We start from the raw sequence: 19,346 nt of genomic DNA, 5'->3' as shown, positions 1-19,346 counted from the left end.
TACATTGTGGGTGAATGACTCTGTGTATTCTGGGTAATACAGAACTACTTATATACATTTAATGACACGGAAATAACACCAGTTTATATCAGTTTTTAAATCACTTCTACGCGTTTACTATCTGCCCACCTGCACGGAAGGAGTCAACTAGCTGTTGTACTCAGTTCATGTTTTACGTTCACCCTTATCAGTCTTACTTAAATATTTTATCATTCTGATATCAAATATTCACTTAGAATTACGGATGTTTTCCACGCAGTCTTAAAAAACATATTTGTTTTGAATGATATAGAATATCGGGTATTGATACGGCGATGAAAACCATAGTTCAGAGTGTTCTGACATGTTAGCGTTTGTGTAATAAAACCCGTCCAGGTAAAACAAAGCCAAATTTATTCTAGATCGATAAGGCAGGTTGATATTATTGTTTGCCGAAAACTGTTTTAAATGGACAGAAAGTTTTACCCAAAGGTTATTAACCAGAAAAGGCGTCGGCCAATGAACTTGAGTATTTGATATTCGTTACTTGCAACCACGTTAATCATAATGTAAAACTAACGTTGTTAACTTGGATCATACCTATCAGCTTTATATCATATCCTTTTGGAACTATAAACACCTGCACCCCATGTGGGATGACGAAAGAGAAAACAACTTACATGTTATTCACGAAATGTAGTAATGACAAGATGGCAAATATCAATGTGTTTTCAATACTTATTCTGGGATTTGCCATTACTTGCTGTTCAGGTAAGTTACTGATTTTTACCTTTTATAGCATCTCGATGCAGGTGCGTGACATGTGTATAATTATTCACGATTTTCCTATTGATATTTTTTTGTTCTAGCCAAATCAATCTTATAATCTTGATGTGGAAGGTATACGGCGTTCAGTAAAATGTTGACGAAAAGTTTGTCGTCTATTTATGAACTGAAGTGTATGTTATATGATTTCAGTTGTTTACATTAAAATAAGTGTAGCTATCTATCGTTTAATCATCATTGTTTAACCACCTGTTCATATTGTCGTAAATATAAAAAACTAACATTTTGATTAGTTCTTATCAAGTTAATAGCATAGACAAAATTTAATCAAATCATTTAAATATGGCGTTTTATTATCCTATAGGGGAAAATACACTCAGTCAATTACCGGAACACTAGAAAAACATCTTAACTGGTGTTACACAATTAACCATATGACATATTTAATATATTACAATGTTCGTTTTAATTTGGACAATTGGATTCTACATTTGGCAGGACACATGCGATTTGTTGTAATGGGTCATGTTATGTTTCGATTTTTTACCCTGTGTGTTGACAGCATGGTATTTGCATGGTAATGTATTTAAGCAAACATCCTTCTTTTAAATGATCTGTAAACGTATAAGTATGCTGTATATGATATGACGGTCAATATGTTTTTGCTTCGATGTTAAATGAATTTAATTAAATTATATTTGATCATAGAAATCCATATTAACAACGACTCATTTTTGCATAAAAAGCAACCCAAACAAAACAGTTTTCGTTCGGTTGTCATTCGTATGTATGGATCCAAACCGACACATATATAACAAGGCAATTTGTTCATATTGATTGAAATCTATCTGTATATTTAAAAACAATAAAAATAACCAACATATATATACTTTGTGGGAACACGAAATAAATATGTTAATATCTTCTTTCATCGAACGTCGATAACAAAGGCATTATGTAACGAACAGACAAGGTCGTTTATTGTATAGCACACTTGGTATATTAAATTGGGTTGCTGATAAATACAAAGCAATTACTATTTATATTTTACCTAACATATATTTTAACAGGGAAAACAAGGACTCCGTTATAAACATATTAGAATGGCATGAAGAAATAAATGTGTGCACTGTACCTTGTTTTCTTATAAAAGTTAGTAATTTGTATATTGTTTGTACTTTTTCTGTGAAGTTTGAAGCTCGCATTTACTTTTTGGTTTCGTTTTTTTTTTGGTCACTGACTGTAGAATGCACTGTTTTACTTTTAACAAAGAAGGATACACATAAAAGGTGTAAGAATTATCTAGTATTCTGATGCAATGGAAATAAAAGACAGTGAAATAGCGATCTTTTTTTTACTGTATTATTATTTCGTTCTGTTTCAAGACTTAAATTTCTAAATTATGTCGTTGTATATCTGTTATCCTACTGATGTCGCATGCTTAATAAACTTCTGGAATTAAATGCCAGTCACCTGTTTCAGGCTTTCAAACACATCGTTTTGAGGAACTTATTATAACCTAACACATCTTTGACTATTCCTGTTAAAAACATATGGTTTAGCCTACATATTTCAATTTGTATTTGTGATCTTACTCTTGCTGAAATCAACAATTTTCCACTGACACAAAGAACTCATATGTCTGATAATAGTCGTGGGCGTTTTATGATTCTAAACAAGTTTAGTCGAACTGGAGATTGCTCTGTTAGAGCATGCATATATGTGGCTTAATGCATTAAAGTACAAACTAGGAAGTAAAGTATACCCTTACTGTAGTCATCCATTTATATGCAATAATACTAATCGAGGCGCCGTCCCTGAAAGAAGGAGTTACTAAAATAAGGGTATGCTTTACCTTCCACAACCAATGCATTAAGCAAACACATGTTTATGCTGAATGTTATTTAAATGCACTAAGACACGTTGTTTATAAGGGGGTCTAACACAGATCACAACATGTTGACTTGTTGAGAAAAAATATTCGGAAATAAGAGAGAGAAGAAAAAAGGAAAAATGCTTATAAAACGTACATGCGTGTGTATCAGGTACAGTTCTCACTTTTTCTTCTTAATCAATATCATTAAAGAATTACAGAACAAATATACAAGTTCGAACGCAAATTAAAAACAAAAGGAACTCCTCGCAATAAAATATCACACTAGACGAAAACCTTAGCGCAATATAAAACATCAAATGTGCCACTGTGAACATGTTTTACAATTTCTAAGTTGAAAAAAAATAGATATGAATATTCACTACATATAAGATACAAATATATACATTCCTGATAACAAAACATCGTAACGTCGTCAGTTTCCAATTGTATCCTGTATAATTACATTAGACATTCACATTTATTTATTTACAGGCAAAGGTGAGTAAACATACAAAACTGGTACAGTACCTATTTCGCTTTAAATGTATCTATAGTGATTCATGAATGTTGAGGTCAGAGATGAAATTCCAATAATATAAATAACAAGACTTAACCGCAAGTGTAGAAAACAGATCTCATCTAAGCGGTTTGTTAAACCCATTGCATTCAATTTACCTTACCATTTTAGTGGCAGATATGAATCAGAGATATTCAGTTTCACTTTCCGTCACGCTGTTGCGATTAAGTAATTTGTAAAACCATATCAAGCAAGTGTTTTGATTTATATTCGAAAATAAGTATGGTCTTCTGAAACACAAACTTGAAGTTATTATTATGACGATGATGCAATAGCTTTATGCATTAAAACATCTAATTCTGGTCTAGTGAACTATATTAAGGATACAAAACTATGAAAGGGATTGTCGCAAAACTATTAAGATTCAATCTTTGTGGTATGAAATAGAATCGATTACATTTTCTGTTTGATTTTTGTATGTCGAATGACATTTATAGGAATATTTAACCGAAATTTCTCACTAAAACTACTAATACATCATATATATAGAATATCATGTAGCGACAACTTTTTAAATTTCAATTCATGGATATGTTTTTTTCTTGGTGTTTTGACGTGAGGTATCCTTCGTTCTAGATTCCAATATTGCTTGGTGTGTAATTCCTAACGTTTGCTGTTTGAAGGACTGTGCGAGTTTCCGTCCACCCTGAGAGATAACTGGTACAGTGCCGATAAGGGGGTCCTTAACTTTACAACGTCCAGTCTTGTGGAGTACCCTGTATTCTTATCCAGTAACGTCAGTAATTTGACGTTCAGCTGTGAGGAAATCAACGCAAACAGATATATACTCAAGTAAGTAGTAAACATGGGAAATGTCACATCAACTCATTGCGCATGACATTGACTTGAACTTAACGATATGCGGTTTTTTTAATTCGAGGTACTTGTTGTTTATTTTCCCGAGATATCGTTATCCAGATTATACGATAAGGGTTGGACCAACGGTTAGTACAAAGACATACTTACATAATCAAATTATTGCTCAAATTATTTGATACATGTCATAGAAACTTCATAGAAAAAAGGTGTTTCCTTCACCCGCATCCCCAAACCTCAACTCCCTCTACGTTTCGCTCGCCATAGAAAAGGTTGATTGTGTATCAGGTGTGTGTTTATTTGTTCTTTCTCCGTCTAAGGTAAAAAAAATCATCTGGATCTCAAACAAGTGCATAATTAAATATACCGATGTAATTGTTTTAGAGGGATCACCACATTCACCGTGTTTGGTAACGAGCTTCGTCCCTACCTCTGCCTTACCCTGACACAGGTGTCCCAGGACGTCTTCTACTACTACGTAGCGAACCGTAAGTCTTGTTCGTTCTTGTTGTGTGTTCGTATTGCCCTCTATCATTACCTTTGACATATTATGATGCTTGTTAAACATTGATCCTTTAGGGTATTACCAACAACTGGTTAACACGTTGTTATCATAATGTGACAAGGTGGAATACCCTGCTAAGTGCATTCGACATAGTTTTGAAGTTAGATTGCACTCTAAAGTCGGCATCAGATCCGCACTACCGCAAGGAGTCAGATACACCAATAGACTTCATCCAGTGCAAATGAAGTAGATGCATACAACATCTGCTCCATATTAGTAGCCTCTTATATTCATGCTGTGAGATACGACAGATATGTAAAGGTGTGTATTCAGTAGCGGTTCATGCACATGTGGTTGCACTTATAAAAAATGAACTACACTTCATCATACAAGCTGTTGAAACAATAATGTTAAGCCATCTTCAAAATCATAATATTAAGCTTTATAGAAACAAAGTCGTACGGTATCATTATGCAATCAATACAACTTGGTAGGATTGGTGTCCATGTAAAGCAATTCAGTTTGTATTATACATATAGTGCAACGTATCCTGCAGTTATTTCATTTCCCGGGAAATGCTGCGCCACATGAAAATCTTGTATGCCTTAATTGATCATTATAGAAATTGTGTACGGTGTAATATTTCCGTATGCACGTGCTTCCTTCCTTTAAATCGAAAAAAAAAATCATTAAATGCCCACAATATCAATTATGCATTGCTACAGCTGCACGTTCTGACAGGTACCGGGAGGTCGTGGCGACATGGTGGTATTGTAACAACACGTTATAGTGACAACCTGTATAACTGTCAAGATTGATATAATATTAATAACATTTTCCGCATTTCATTAAATATGGAGACATCAAAATAAAAAGCGTCTAACTAATAAATCATTGCAGATTTAGGTCAGAACTGTTTTATATTATAATAAACAGCATTATGTTGTATAATAATTAATATTCTCGATTAATTAGAATCATGCATAAATCGTTAGCGAATTATGTCCTGAATGAAACCGTTCCAAAAATTACAATGCATTCACAAATCCCCTACGGACAGAATTCATGCCAGGGTTACCACTGATCAAGAGATATAAAGCTTACTTCCAATTTAGTCCATGGTTAAGTACGGATGCTTGAAAATAGGAACTGGAAATAACACGATGATGGGAAAACACAACAAAGGAAAACACGGCGTCGTGTTTTTTTTAGCTAGTCACATAATTTGGAGGAATATATAAAAAACAGTTAAAACGTTTTCCTATTCCTATTAAGTCATTATCTGAGGTTGTACATTAATCTTGCTCAATCCCATCAATTTTATGATTTTATGGTGTATTTTGCCAGTTATTTTTGTAAACTGTAACAGCAAATCACTTTATTTTCAAGATATATTAATTTTCGTGTGGCGACACGTTCGCGAGTTTAAATCTTTCGGTGGAAATGAATAACAGTTATAATAATTCTCGACATTGATATAGCATCCTACTAAATCGCAAATTCAAGATTTCGTAAAAAAGACACCTCATGAATGGTTCGCAAAATAAAGAAAACGCGAAAATACTGTAATTTACAGTATGTAGCATGTTGAATATACTTTCCTGTGTGTTACTTGTAGGTCTTGAGAGTTCAAACAACGACCGGATATATGTCCGAGATGACAATATCACAGTGACTGCGGACGATATATGTAACAGAGAAACACCCTACGAGGCTAACACCTACATCATGCTGGTTCGTGAAGGTAGGTCTAATCATGTGCAAAAACGAATCAAACAGGCTTCAGTCGCTAGAACTATGTTTTAACGATAACAGGTTCGTATATTGCACAGGAATTTTTCATGGAACATTAAAATTGTTATTTCTTGTTACGTTTCATAATTTTATTATGTTCCATATATTGTATGTGTTTTGAACACAGACTCTACAAAGCGCACGCGCAACATGCAGTATATTCATGAATTGATGTGCTAAAACTGAAAAATAAAGATAAAACCAGAAAGCGATGGAAGGTTTCCTTACCTACAAGAACGGCAAATAGGCGTAGGCGTTTTAATCGACTTCATTTTTATATATGCATTTGATATTTATACTTAAAAATGTGTTAAAATGTACACAAACAAAATAGTCTAGTGGTATAGGAAGCATTTTTGTGAAATTTGGTTTACAATAAGAAAACAACTGTCTGACAGTAAAAGTATCTTATTCTGATATTATATATTGGGAAATAAAAAATCAAAGTCAATATTGCCAAAAATTATGTACAAAGACATATGTGAAAACTTTCGCTCGTGGGGGTTATCGAACTTTTCTGTTGCAGAATTGACAAGAGATACAAAATGAAAATTTTGAAATTTCTATTTGCAAACACCTAACATTGATTTGAACAAAAGCAAACCTTCGATCAGAATACTGTGACAAAACGAAATGTAATCATGCATTTTTTTCTCAATTTGATCTAGGTGCTGATATTAACGAAATTTCTCGAACGTGTCCAGACATTCTACTACGACGGTACCAGAATGTGTCCATCGTGTCCAGTGACGGGACAGATAGATGTGACGATGTCCAGCTGGACGTTTGTACCAACACCAGCGTCCTGAACATAACCTACCAATCGTGTGCGGCGCCACTGGTCTTTTCTGGTCAGTATATTAAATTAATTTCCGTTTTGTAAATGAACAGATTATTTAAAGGTGTTTGACACGTCTCGACTACATAGATAAAAGATACGCTTTGAAATTGTCTTTATTGTACAACGTCAAAGTAAATTGAAAATATAAATATTTATTCTAATGTTACATAAGTATTTTTGAAATTTGGAAAATTCAGTCTTTTCGTGATGTGATTTCCCCACATTTGCAACGTTACTTCAATAAAACATGTGTTACTATTCTCGTGAGGTGTACTTTTCGCGGTCATGTATTAACGCGGCATTGGCTTATGTTTCAACCCCACGAAAAACGTTTAACAGTATAAAGAACAGATAGCATAATTCTTACTCACAGTAAATTATTAAAGGCGATACCAAATCAGATATCATTTTTATGCCCTCTACATAACATTGGGGGGGGGGGGGGGGGGGCATATAGTGTTTCCTATGTTCTTCCGGTCCCGTCGCTTCCCGTCCCATCCCGTCAAACATCAAACATTAAAACTAATTTCACATGGTGACGGGGGCATTCATGTCTTACAGACATTTTCTAGTTAATTTGATTTGTTTATCAATTATATTTAGATGTAAGTGTCTATAACTATAATCAAGAGATCAATTAGGCTAGTTTAGGAAGTGAGGCTTGACGAAACGTCTGTTAGGGTTAAGAAATTATATCATTTGAACCTGTAGAGATTCAGAGTAAGCGTTTTTATTACTTTCCAATTTTTAGTTGATTTCCATTAACCATCGGTGTTGGTAGCATTGGTGCTACTTGCATCTCATTCTGATTAAAATCATATCCTACGTTCTCTAGGTATCACGTGATACGTAGAGAACGTAGGATATGATTTTAATCAGATTGCTTGCATCTATAATGTATCTTGTCCTTGCGAGAGGGCACATTAAATAGACGTTAAACTATTGAATATGTTGCTGTTCATTTCTATATTGTTTTAACTGTAACAGCAGAGCTATCATGTGAACTGTGAATTATTGATTACATTGATGCCATGCAACCTATTAAATAATAGTGTTGTTTTACTTTCCAGCTGGTGGAGAATTCGTCTGTCTGTTTGATCTGACCGAAAATGGCGTGACGTACATAGCCCTGTGGAACACCGATGCCTCTATCACAGCTGGGCAAACCTACAGAACATCCTGTTACGTGAGATAGGCGCTAACATTCCCTTATACGTTGTTGCATCAGTCATATTTGTATCATATTTCGATTTCATGTGTGCAGTTGGTCTGTTTGTTTCACTTGTAAGCACAAATTCGCAAAAGAGTTATGCACGCGAAAGGGTTCTACAATAGTGCATGTCAAGATATTATGCGTGTTTATGTTTTTGTATCCGTATCGTTTTTAGAACGGATGTGTGTTTTTCTATGACGAGTGTCTCATGCGTATTGTCATTGGAGATAATTTCCTACGGCAGTGCAATTGGAAATGTTAGTTAGATTTGTATCGTGCATTTACGTGAGAAACAACATAAATAGTTAACTTTTCTCTGTTTATGGTTTAGGATTTGATGGTATAAAGGTGCCACAATGTTTCTACCGTATAAAAAAACATAGCGTTACTACAAACACATGGGAACAGGAAAACAATATAATGGTAGAATACCGCATGATGATGGCTTAAAATGCTTGCATTATGTACATAAACCCACTCACTTTTCATATGACCATCAGGCTATACAGGAAACAAATGGCGTCACCTTTGGAACCGAGGTCCCCGATACGTGTCACTACAACCAGACCAGTCAATATAGCCCACCAGGGGGCGTCTACATCACCATGCAGAATGTTACAGGTACATGCGGATTTTTATCAAATAAACAAACAAATCGTGCCTTGTTAATCTGACCGCTGTTGCATAGGTATGATTCAAGTTGGCTCAAAAACAGCTTTTACAAGGTATCGGGTTATTGTGACATGTTATGATACAGTTAGAGTCGATAACACAGTGTATTAACTTCTTAAAGATAAGTACATAACGTTGTTATGTCCAATGTTTTATTCGGTGCGATAACTAGTGCATACCAAAATTTGAGATAAAGTCGAGAAACCGCGATATATGTTTAAGATCTAGTAGTTCTCAACTGGTTCACCCGCTGTCAGTATAATGTGACGAAATGCTGTGCTGGGTGCCTTCGGCATGGTATTTCAGTTAGAAAGCACTATAAAGTCGGCATCAGATCCGTGCTATCACAATGAGGCAAGCACACGAACATACCCTGTCTCCTGCACACGCAAGCACGCATACACTAAAACACATGAAGGCACGACCTTAAATGACCTTAGCTGTTAATAGGACGTTAAACAAAATCAAACCAATCCAAGCTTGGCAAAACCTCACTTTTAGATTACTATTGAACGTTCTGTCCCCATGTCCATAATACCAAAGTCCTTAAAAGGGTAGTTTATATTCCCTGCTAAACATTCAGCATTTAGGGTAATCACAACTGGTTGACCCGTTATCAGTATAAAGTGACTAAATGGAATGCTGTGCGGGTGCCTTCGACATGGCATTTCAGTGAGATAGCACTATAAAGTCTGCATCAGATCCGCGCTATCTAAAGGAGGCAAAGACACCAACAAACCTTAACCCTTTCACCATTGTAGACCATAATGGACTCATCCAGATCAATGTACGGTAGAGTCTACTAAAGTTACCTAGGGGTGAAAGGGTTAACTGCCACCACCACACCTTACCACAACCACATTATGACCCACATTGAAATACGTCCGAAAATGACCTTATGTGTTGATAGGACGTGAAACAAAATAAAATCCTATCTGCTTTAATAAGATAAAGGTTTAGATTCCGTGTTCGTACTCCGTCTTCTTTCTGTCCCAAAGTGTTGTCCATGGCATATGTCCTTAACAGCTGCACAAACGGAAATACAAGTGAAGGTGTTTCGTGCCGTATACGCGCAACAAGTAATGTTAGCTCTGAAGAGCCTGTAGCGATCAATTGCTATACCGAACTCCCCGCTATTGTCTGATATGGGAGTAGGTACTAACAACTGTAACATTGCCTATCAACTGATAGGGGATTATGAACTACCCTTGAACAATTAATCCGTATAAAATGTATGAAACAGGATAATATTCGTTAAATATTATCACCTAATATAAAGACAAACGTATTTTCAAAACAGAGAACAAGACAAACACAATTATTCACCATATAAACATTAACATAGAAAGGACAGCAGTTTGGTTAATCGAAATTATTTATAATGGGATGCATGTATATTAAATCAAGGTAAGGTTAAACTGATTTTGATAGTAGATATGAACATGACCTTCATGGTAAATTTTACAGTAATACATTGTACATACAACCGCTGTGTATAGTGACACGAAAACGAACACGGATACTTGACAAATAGAACTAGGAATACCAAGACACAGTAATCGGACACATAGTCTACAGATATTGGCAATAATCAATCAACCACATATCGGATAACTTGTGTTTACCCAAACGAGATATGTCGTGTTTAAATCCATTCAGATCGTTAATAAATTCAGACACAGTCTGGTTTGGCCATTTAAACTTTCATTTCCACTTCTACACCGCTCCAAAATCTTACTACATAACAATTACTCTTTGTACAACAGACTGTAGTGTTAAACCCTTATAGGTAATTATTCGGCAGTCTTTGTGTTAGGTACATGTATTCTGAGGCAATTTAAAGATAGTTTCGATGTAAATGAGCATGGGATCTGTCAGACAAGGAGACACGGGGATGGTTAAGGCACTCGTCGAGTTTCCCAGGGAGCTGTTTATTGATGTAAAGTGTGTAACTGTCTACACTATGTGTCTACAAATTTGTTTACTGATTTAGTGTCTGTGTTTGATTTCAGAAAACTGCGGTGAGTATAAATTTAATTTATTTTTTTATTATCCACAATTTATGTCTATAGCAATAATCTTTGGCATCCCAAAAGTTATAACAAACCAAAGCAAGATTTAATATTCAAGCTTACTTTTTCTTTTACTTTTCCGTTTGTTTGGTGTCATTTCCGTTAACATATCTTTATTGCTCATTCATTGCCTATAACGACCTCTTCTGTGTTCATGAGCCGTTAAGAATGTAACAACAATGTTATAATAGAAATGACCGGTGAACTGTTTTTGTATGGTTTGTCAGTAAGTAAAATCTTGTAAATACGATGGGGAAACATTCATAATGTAATATATACATTCAGCATTGACAGCATAAATTTGTGTTTGATTAAGAACTATTCTTAGTGTAAAATAGAGTAAATGTTCATTTCATTTACATTTATAAATTTATACCACAAAATAAACCGACAGGACTAAAAAATGATTCAAATCATATAAAAGATAAAACCAGGAACTGAGGAGACATTAAACAAACAAAATAAAATATTTACCGACCAAAGAAAAAGTATCCAGAATATGTGTTGTAAACCTATTGTCAAACTGTCTTATGTTAAATAAGTTTCGTTATGAAGTGATGTTTTATATATTGTACAAAATCACTAGAAACACAAAATAACGACTCATCTAGTATGCTTTCATTTCGATTCGTAACATTATAAAAGTCACACGCTTGACAGGTCTATGATAAAGTTTGTAGCTATATTTACAGGTTTACAACTGTATGACGAATACCCTATAGACGTGTTACAATGATATACGATAGGACACAACCAGCTTTAGTCAAAACGCGATATGGTTGAACGCAAACGGGAACAGGTCGATCCTTAACAACTTTTGGACGTCTCCCAATAAGCTTACCATGACACATAAAACAACAAATAATCATAGCGATTAACAGTTAGGCGTAGTTGTCAAACGTATTGTCAGCTTAAAAGGTTTAAAAAGAATAAATCAATCTTCGATATTTCTATGAATGCTGATACTATTTATAAAAACAGTTCTTGTAGGATTTCAAACGAATTGCTAAAATAAGACGGGTGAGAAGTAGATATCTTTTATGGAATAGTTTGGAATATTGATGTTGTTAGTTAAGCTCACTATATCTGGACCAAGTTATAAATCTGCATATAAATATACATATACAGTGGACTTTCGTAAGTGTTGACGTTACTGAGTGTTGTCTCCTCATTTCTGGAAGTAAAACCATATAATTTACTTATTCAAGAGTCAAGAGTCAAGAAGCTTTATCTAACGTCGCATATACATGTAACATAATAACATCAGCACTGTAGTGCTATTCTTGCGACAAAACATATATAAAATTTAGCAATGATCACAGTACTTATGAATATATATATATATAAACAAGACAACAATTCAAATTATATATGCTAAAAATATACAGTAGAGCATATGAAATCACAGTTTATGCCAAATAATTTGATAGTGAACACTTGAATGTCACACAAGTGTTACAAAAGACAAGTTAAGACACTATCATAGTGTAATGTACATATATGCTGATGTAGCAAAGTGTAAAAATTTACAGGATATACACTACTATAGTGTGAATTAAAAAGAGACAATTAAGTCATAGATTGAAACAGAGCTATAATTATGATATTGTAAACAGTAATGATCTTTTAAATAAAGGAGCTTAAGTCTCAATGGAGCTTAATACTTTCATAGTTTCATTTTATAACTGTTATCTAGCATTATTGCCACGTGGAAAATTTAACTTGACTGTGTTACAGTACCAGTTGTTCAAACCGGTGGATCCTCTGAAGAGACCCTCGCCTTGGGAAGTATCGTCGGGGGCGTGGCAGGGGCTGTGATTCTTCTGGTGGCGATCATCGTCTGTCTGATCGGCTGTTTGTGCTGCAAGAAAACTAAGGCTACAGTCATCATAGTGAAAGAAGTGGTTAAAGTACAACATAAACCAAAAGATACAGGTAAAATATAATACCATGATTATATTTCTATGTAAGTATCGTATACAGGAACCTTACATCACTGATATCTGATATCATATAATACTCATTGAAGAAGACCAAATGGAGTTTTGTATTAGATGCATCACAAGGTGAATTCGTTTATAAAGTTATCCACATGATGAGATTCGTATTATTTATATACTTCGTTCTCCTTTATATGAATCTATGTTATATCTGTCCGCAAGTTCTACAGTATACTAAAAATTGTTTATTACTTACTATAACACCAAAAACATTAATATATATATGAAGTGAATATTAAAATACGACACATCATGGTAACTAAAGGTTATACATTTTATATCACTGTGTATCAAAATGAATACTATGTTCATTCATATTCTCGTGTCGTATTTTTCGGCAAACATAAACCAACGTTAATACCCAATGTAGATATTTTTGAACCCGTTTCGTTCAATCACATAATTTACTAGAATGGTTACACTTCTCTAATTTGCAGAGTTTATCGTAGATGTGGATGATGAGGAGGACGGCAGTGCTTACGAAAGAGACTTAACTGCCATATCATCTGCACAAATGAGCGCCTATTCATCTTACCTACCACGGTCGTCTGCCAAAAGTGATAAAACGGGAACAAGATTCCAAAAGCCGCCGTTCGGAAGTCCGCTATATAGGGATGCAGAAAGAGGAGATAATGTTGGATATAAACGGTCAAGCAAGCAGAATGGACGTCTGGTGAAAAACGGGTTATATGGCATGGAAGATGAGACCGAGATATCCTTTCCTGTTGAACAGACGTCACTTCCGGATATTCGAAAAGATGTGTATAAGAATAGCATATATGGACATCCAGATGATGGATTCGCGTTCCAGGATCTGGCAGTAGGTGCAACCGATAATTACAAGCTTCTGGTTAAGAACCTGAAGCGCGGCGACAAGAATCTGATGTCCACAGGTCCACCGGGACCAGGTCAAGTTGTACATGTGCGTTCAAGTCCCGGGAAAAGACAGAAAACTATTCGAAACAAAAGCAATAGTCCTACGGGTAGACAACGATTTCGTGGTTCAGAAAACAAAACAGTTAATCACAATCCCCCTTACAATGAAAATCATAATGTACACGATCGGTTTGTTTGGAGTAATGAGGATGACGAGGAAAATGTCCACGACCCCGATTTCACGGGATCAGACATTTGCTATGGTGGACGCCCGACTGGACCAAATATTTGGTACGGTACAACGCAGGTTGAGAATAATACAAGACCGCCTAGGCGTAATGCTTCCGTTCACAGAACAAGATCATTTGGAAGCAGTTCAAATAAAACGGTACAGAGTCAACAAAATGCCCCTAGCACTAGTGATAAGGGTTCCGGGGTCAACAGTCCGTCCCCGCCTACAAATAGTAACAAAATGTCGAGAAAACAATCGATCGACAAGGAATATCTTAGAGACAACAGTTCTGCCACTAAAGAAACACACCTTGTAGACACAAGTACAAATACGGACAATACTAAGGAACGAACTATTACACCTAAGACCGTAAAAGCTGGTGTATCTATTGGCATCCAAACTGAAGTAGAAAATACGTCAGTCTCTAATGTCAGTAGAAAAGGTTCTCCGATCCCAGCAAGGAACTTAGATCCCTGGAGACATCCTTTACTGAACTATGAATTTTACGGAAGCACTGACATGAAGAAATCTACTTCAGTCCCAACTGTGATATCTGGCTACGAGATGGCCAAGTATAACCCCCCTAACATTGAGTCCAGTAAACACCATGACAGGATGGTCAGGCGGTTAGGCTTGACCAGTAACGACATGGTATGGTGTATCGAACCAAACTCGAGAGTTCCAAAGAGGAGTGCGACTTATAATCTAGGCTCTAATATAAACAGAAACAATTCACACCAATTAGGTCGTAGACAATCTCGCAGTAGAATCGTTACTCCGTGGAAATGAAGGATGTGCATACTTTGAGTTGAGCTTCATGACATTGTAGCCAAGTTTTGTACTTTTCATAATTTTATTGTAAAAAGCGATACTGGTCATGTAACAGGTAACCGGGTATTTGCAAACACAAGAGTATTCTTATATGTTCAGCATTTATTTTTTTAAGTTTAGAAATTTATAAAAAAAAAAATGGTCATGAAAAATAATTTTATTAATTTGTCAATACGCTTAATCAAACACCATTAAAATGTGTATATGGTCAAGTTGTGCTAAGACTTGCGAAGATGAATTTTGAAAAGTGTATACCCAGCTTTGCCTGTCTCCAGCCTAATTGGCATAATCATACATAAAGTTAAAATTAGCACCCATTTTTCAAAATATGTTATTTGAAAATGTGATTCAAAAGGATACGCTAGCATTGCAATAATGTGTCTCATAAGAAAAAATATCGGTCTTGAAAGTAAGAACTAAGGGATTCCTTACACTCAAACTTAACTGGAAAAGATTCCAGATTTTCTGTCAATATCGATCTTAAATACTTAGGTAGCTTGCAATTGTATACCACAAGTGTGCACGTTATGGTAATCTTTTAGTGCAGTCATATGCATCATATAGAAGATTTGTACATATTTTTTACTCTTTTTAGAAATCAATAGTTGAAGTGGTTGTTGTGTATTCGGTACACGTGTACCTTAAAACTAGAGGTAATTTTAAGGAAAACGTGTATTTCCAGTAGAAAATCAATAACAGTTTAAAAGGTAGCAGTTTTTGCACTTTCACTATAAATTAGCTTGTTCCAGTTTAACAGGGGGAAAATGTACAAAATATGGGAAATATTCTGTTTAAATGCAACATCAGTAACCCATAAAATATGAAGAATAATGATAAAATTATTTATATAACTTTTCTCATATGGTAATACTTTGCTTAATATTTCTGTAAATGTCGAGTAATTTGTGCTACAAAGAGAAGACAAAGAGAAGCAAAACAAGTAACGTTTACAGTGGCAACAGTAACAATCTTAAGGATCCCTATCCCACTGCAGGCAAAACAAGTAACGCTTACAGTGGCAACAGTAACAATCTTTAGGATCCCTGTCCCACTGCATGCAAAACAAGTAACGTTTACAGTGGCAACAGTAACAATCTTAAGGATCCCTGTCCTACTCCAGGCAAAACCTGTAACGTTTACAGTGGCAACAGTAACAATCTTAAGGATCCCTGTCCCACTGCAGGCAAAACAAGTAACGTTTACAGTGGCAACAGTAACAATCTTTAGGATCCCTGTCCCACTGCATGCAAAACAACAGAAACATCTGAGTTTCGTTTTTGATATAACTGTACCACGACTAGGCCCCGATATGTGTTTACCAGTTCAGTTAATTAGCGCGACAGTATAAAATCGATGACCTGTGTTCGATTCCTGATCTGATTCATTGCATATTTCCACGCAGAACACTGTTGTAGGTTCCTCTTTGTTAATTGCATCTTATCTATTCATATCATTTCTGCAGTGTATGGTTTTCTCTTCAAAAATGATTTATGAAAGCTATTCATGTACCCATACAGGGAAAAATCCAATATACTTACAGTTTTAGCAGCGGTGCAGAGATCCTTAACGAATAACGGCCATGAAATGAGTAAGACACTAATATCGTCATCAATATAAGTGATTCAATAACATACGACAGCTCAACACAAGGCGCCAATATTTTAGCATGTATTATTGGTTGTATCTGATCTAGACAGTGACCCTTCCTGTCAAAATCGTAATTGATTAGTCTACATTTCTTAGTTATGAAATGATTAATGTAAACTAATAATCAATAGGTGCACACAGTATAATTACGTACAACGAAATGGTGTTTGTTATGTTTACATGATTTGATTGATACAACTTTATACCTTAAATAGTACCAGGTTGGGGCATACCCTCTGGGGGCACAACCTTCATGCATACAACGTTGAGACACTTGAGACCAGTTATTCTCCATACCAACTTGGTCAAAATCCATTCAACTATTCTAGACTAGTAGGCTTTGAAGTAAAACGTGAACAGACGATCAATGAGTGTTGCCTTCCGGCCTTAGATCACTTGACATTTGGACAGGCGAGTGTGGGCTAATAACATTCGATTTAGACATAGCACCCAAAAGTGCAGAACACTGAATGTATGTTTAGTTTTCTGATTTCCAAATTGTTTTTTTTTTGTAATTGCAAACAAGATATCAAAGAGAGGAAGAATATATTATCAAACATATAAAAGCCAATCTGTGTCATACAACTTTTTAAGTTTTATTTAAAATGTCATAATTTAATAATCATCAGGTCATCATCAACATAATGTGAGTGGTATGAAGAAACATAAATATGATATTTAATCAAAATAAACACATACAACAGGCACTTACTCATTGGTTTTAAAAACTCATCATCTTTACAAATGATTGCAATGAAAAAGCTAGGAAAACATTACCACACAAGGTGTATCACATCACTAGGATGAAATAAAATATAATAAAACCTGAATGTTTATTTTACTATATAATCTCCATAAGGTTGTATGGCACCATCTCACACTTCATTTGTATGTTAATTTGCCTACTTTTATGTAAAACAATTTCAATTTCACCAAGTGTTCATTTTCAAATTGGTGTTCATGTTGCAAAATCAAATTTATGCATTGAATTAGCAGGACATTTCAAGTCATTATATTTTACGTATGACTTGTTTACACATTTCCTTAAATTTATATTATACATTATTTTTCAATCCAATTCCTGTTTATGGCATTGTACATTTGCAGATTTTCTTTGAAAAAAATGGAAATTATACTGCCCTAAAATGTACTGTATACAAATTTCACCTAAACCATCTTTTCTGTATGACATCTTTTCAAGATGGCCTATAGAAAAACACAGAGTATGCTAGGAAAATATGAAGTTTCCAATCAAAATGTTCTATACATGCAAGTGTTTAGCCCTTTCAACACTGAAGACCAAAATACACTCATCCAGATCAATGCATGGAAGAATCTACTAAAGTAGCATAGGGCTAAATGTTAAACTCAAGCTTTATACATACAATTTGTACTGTATTCAATACACAGTAAATTTATGTGCTTGACATTCAGTTATGATAAATTGCAGATGACAATATCTTGCTTTTCATGGTTCAAATAAGAATATTTACACAATGGAAAGAGTTTTATTGAATATAACCATCCGCTTGCTGCCTTTTAGCAGATGTAGATAACAAAAGTGTACTTTGGTAAATATTTCTTCAATTGTATTTCAAAATGATTCATATCACAACTAGTTTAAATTAGATGGAATGTGAAGGAATGGCTTTGTGGTGCATCTACCACGTTGTTCAAGTCGGTCAAATCTGTAAATGTGCATTATTTGCATGAAGTTTGAGGATCCTAACAAGGAAAGAATAAATGAAAATACTCACCAGAAATATTGATTTCCTGACCGTGTTCAGATGCCAACATTATACAATAAATCATCTTCGATACTCCAGTGGTTATGCTCACATGCTGTCTCTAAAACCCCGGGATATGTCATGACAAAATTGAACGCTCTGTCAGCAACATCTTGTGGACAATTCTAGTATACTTGTCCGATCCTTTCATCAAGAAATTGTACAGCAGCATAAAGGTAAAATAAACCAACGTTTAAGTTGGGTGTCGTAACTCAGTAGTCTTCAAAGGACAGGTATCAGCCGCGAAATTGGTCATTTTTTTATACCAGAGACATATCAAATAGCTCTCTTTATGCCTTCAAATTTGCCATGATGTATTCCAGGGGTGCAGAGAACGAAAGTGAGCGCAACACCTGGAGTATTGAGAATGATGAAGCATGTGCTTTTCTAAACTGCCTACCCTAGTTGTAACCAAATATCAAAAATGAAGTTTGAAGTTCTTCCTGAAATGGTTTAGACAAACACTTTGATACACATATACTCATGCATGTGTGGCAGTTTTTGATTAATAGAACATATGATTACGGTAGCCTTCTAGCTTCCAGCTAGAGGGAATTCTCCTTTAGCTCATCGGTAGAGTGTCTGACTACGAATCTAGGGAGCATGAGTTTGATACCCGGTGGAAGCACACTTTCCTGTTACACATGAATATTTACAGCTTGGTCAAGCATTTGTATTATAACAAGCTTTTTATTTAATATTTGGCATAACATTTCTTTATATACAATACATTAAGGCATTATAAATCAGTACTGAAACACTTATTCCGTCTTTGCGTAATGCAGAGTTATCTTCTCTTGTGAGCAGGTATTGATTGATACGTCATTTGTTTGTGAGAGAAA

At 35.0% G+C, this 19,346-nt stretch overlaps 1 protein-coding gene across 1 annotated transcript; it reads left to right on the top strand.

The window, feature by feature from the left end:
- The first annotated feature begins 218 nt into the window (after positions 1-218).
- Positions 219-19,341, top strand: LOC110466716. Its single transcript, XM_021523425.1, has 10 exons — positions 219-750; positions 3,842-4,010; positions 4,419-4,522; positions 6,158-6,283; positions 7,002-7,184; positions 8,245-8,360; positions 8,888-9,008; positions 11,072-11,080; positions 12,869-13,066; positions 13,569-19,341. The coding sequence occupies exons 1-10, from the start codon at positions 636-638 to the stop codon at positions 15,026-15,028; spliced, it is 2,601 nt and encodes an 866-aa protein (XP_021379100.1). The 5' UTR covers positions 219-635; the 3' UTR covers positions 15,029-19,341.
- Positions 19,342-19,346: the final 5 nt, after the last annotated feature.

The sequence above is a fragment of the Mizuhopecten yessoensis genome, unplaced genomic scaffold (assembly GCF_002113885.1).
Source record: "Mizuhopecten yessoensis strain PY_sf001 unplaced genomic scaffold, ASM211388v2 scaffold11143, whole genome shotgun sequence".
NCBI lineage: Eukaryota > Metazoa > Mollusca > Bivalvia > Pectinida > Pectinidae > Mizuhopecten > Mizuhopecten yessoensis.
The sequence above is the reverse complement of the archived record's forward strand: the minus strand, read 5'-3'. Positions and strand labels throughout refer to the sequence as shown.

Coding starts and splice junctions, on each gene's coding strand:
- LOC110466716 (XM_021523425.1), top strand. CDS start 636: ATGACGAAAGAGAAAACAACTTACATGTTATTCACGAAATGTAGTAAT. Junction 751..3,841: donor TGCCATTACTTGCTGTTCAG/GTAAGTTACTGA, acceptor TGCTGTTTGAAG/GACTGTGCGAGTTTCCGTCC. Junction 6,284..7,001: donor CATCATGCTGGTTCGTGAAG/GTAGGTCTAATC, acceptor AATTTGATCTAG/GTGCTGATATTAACGAAATT.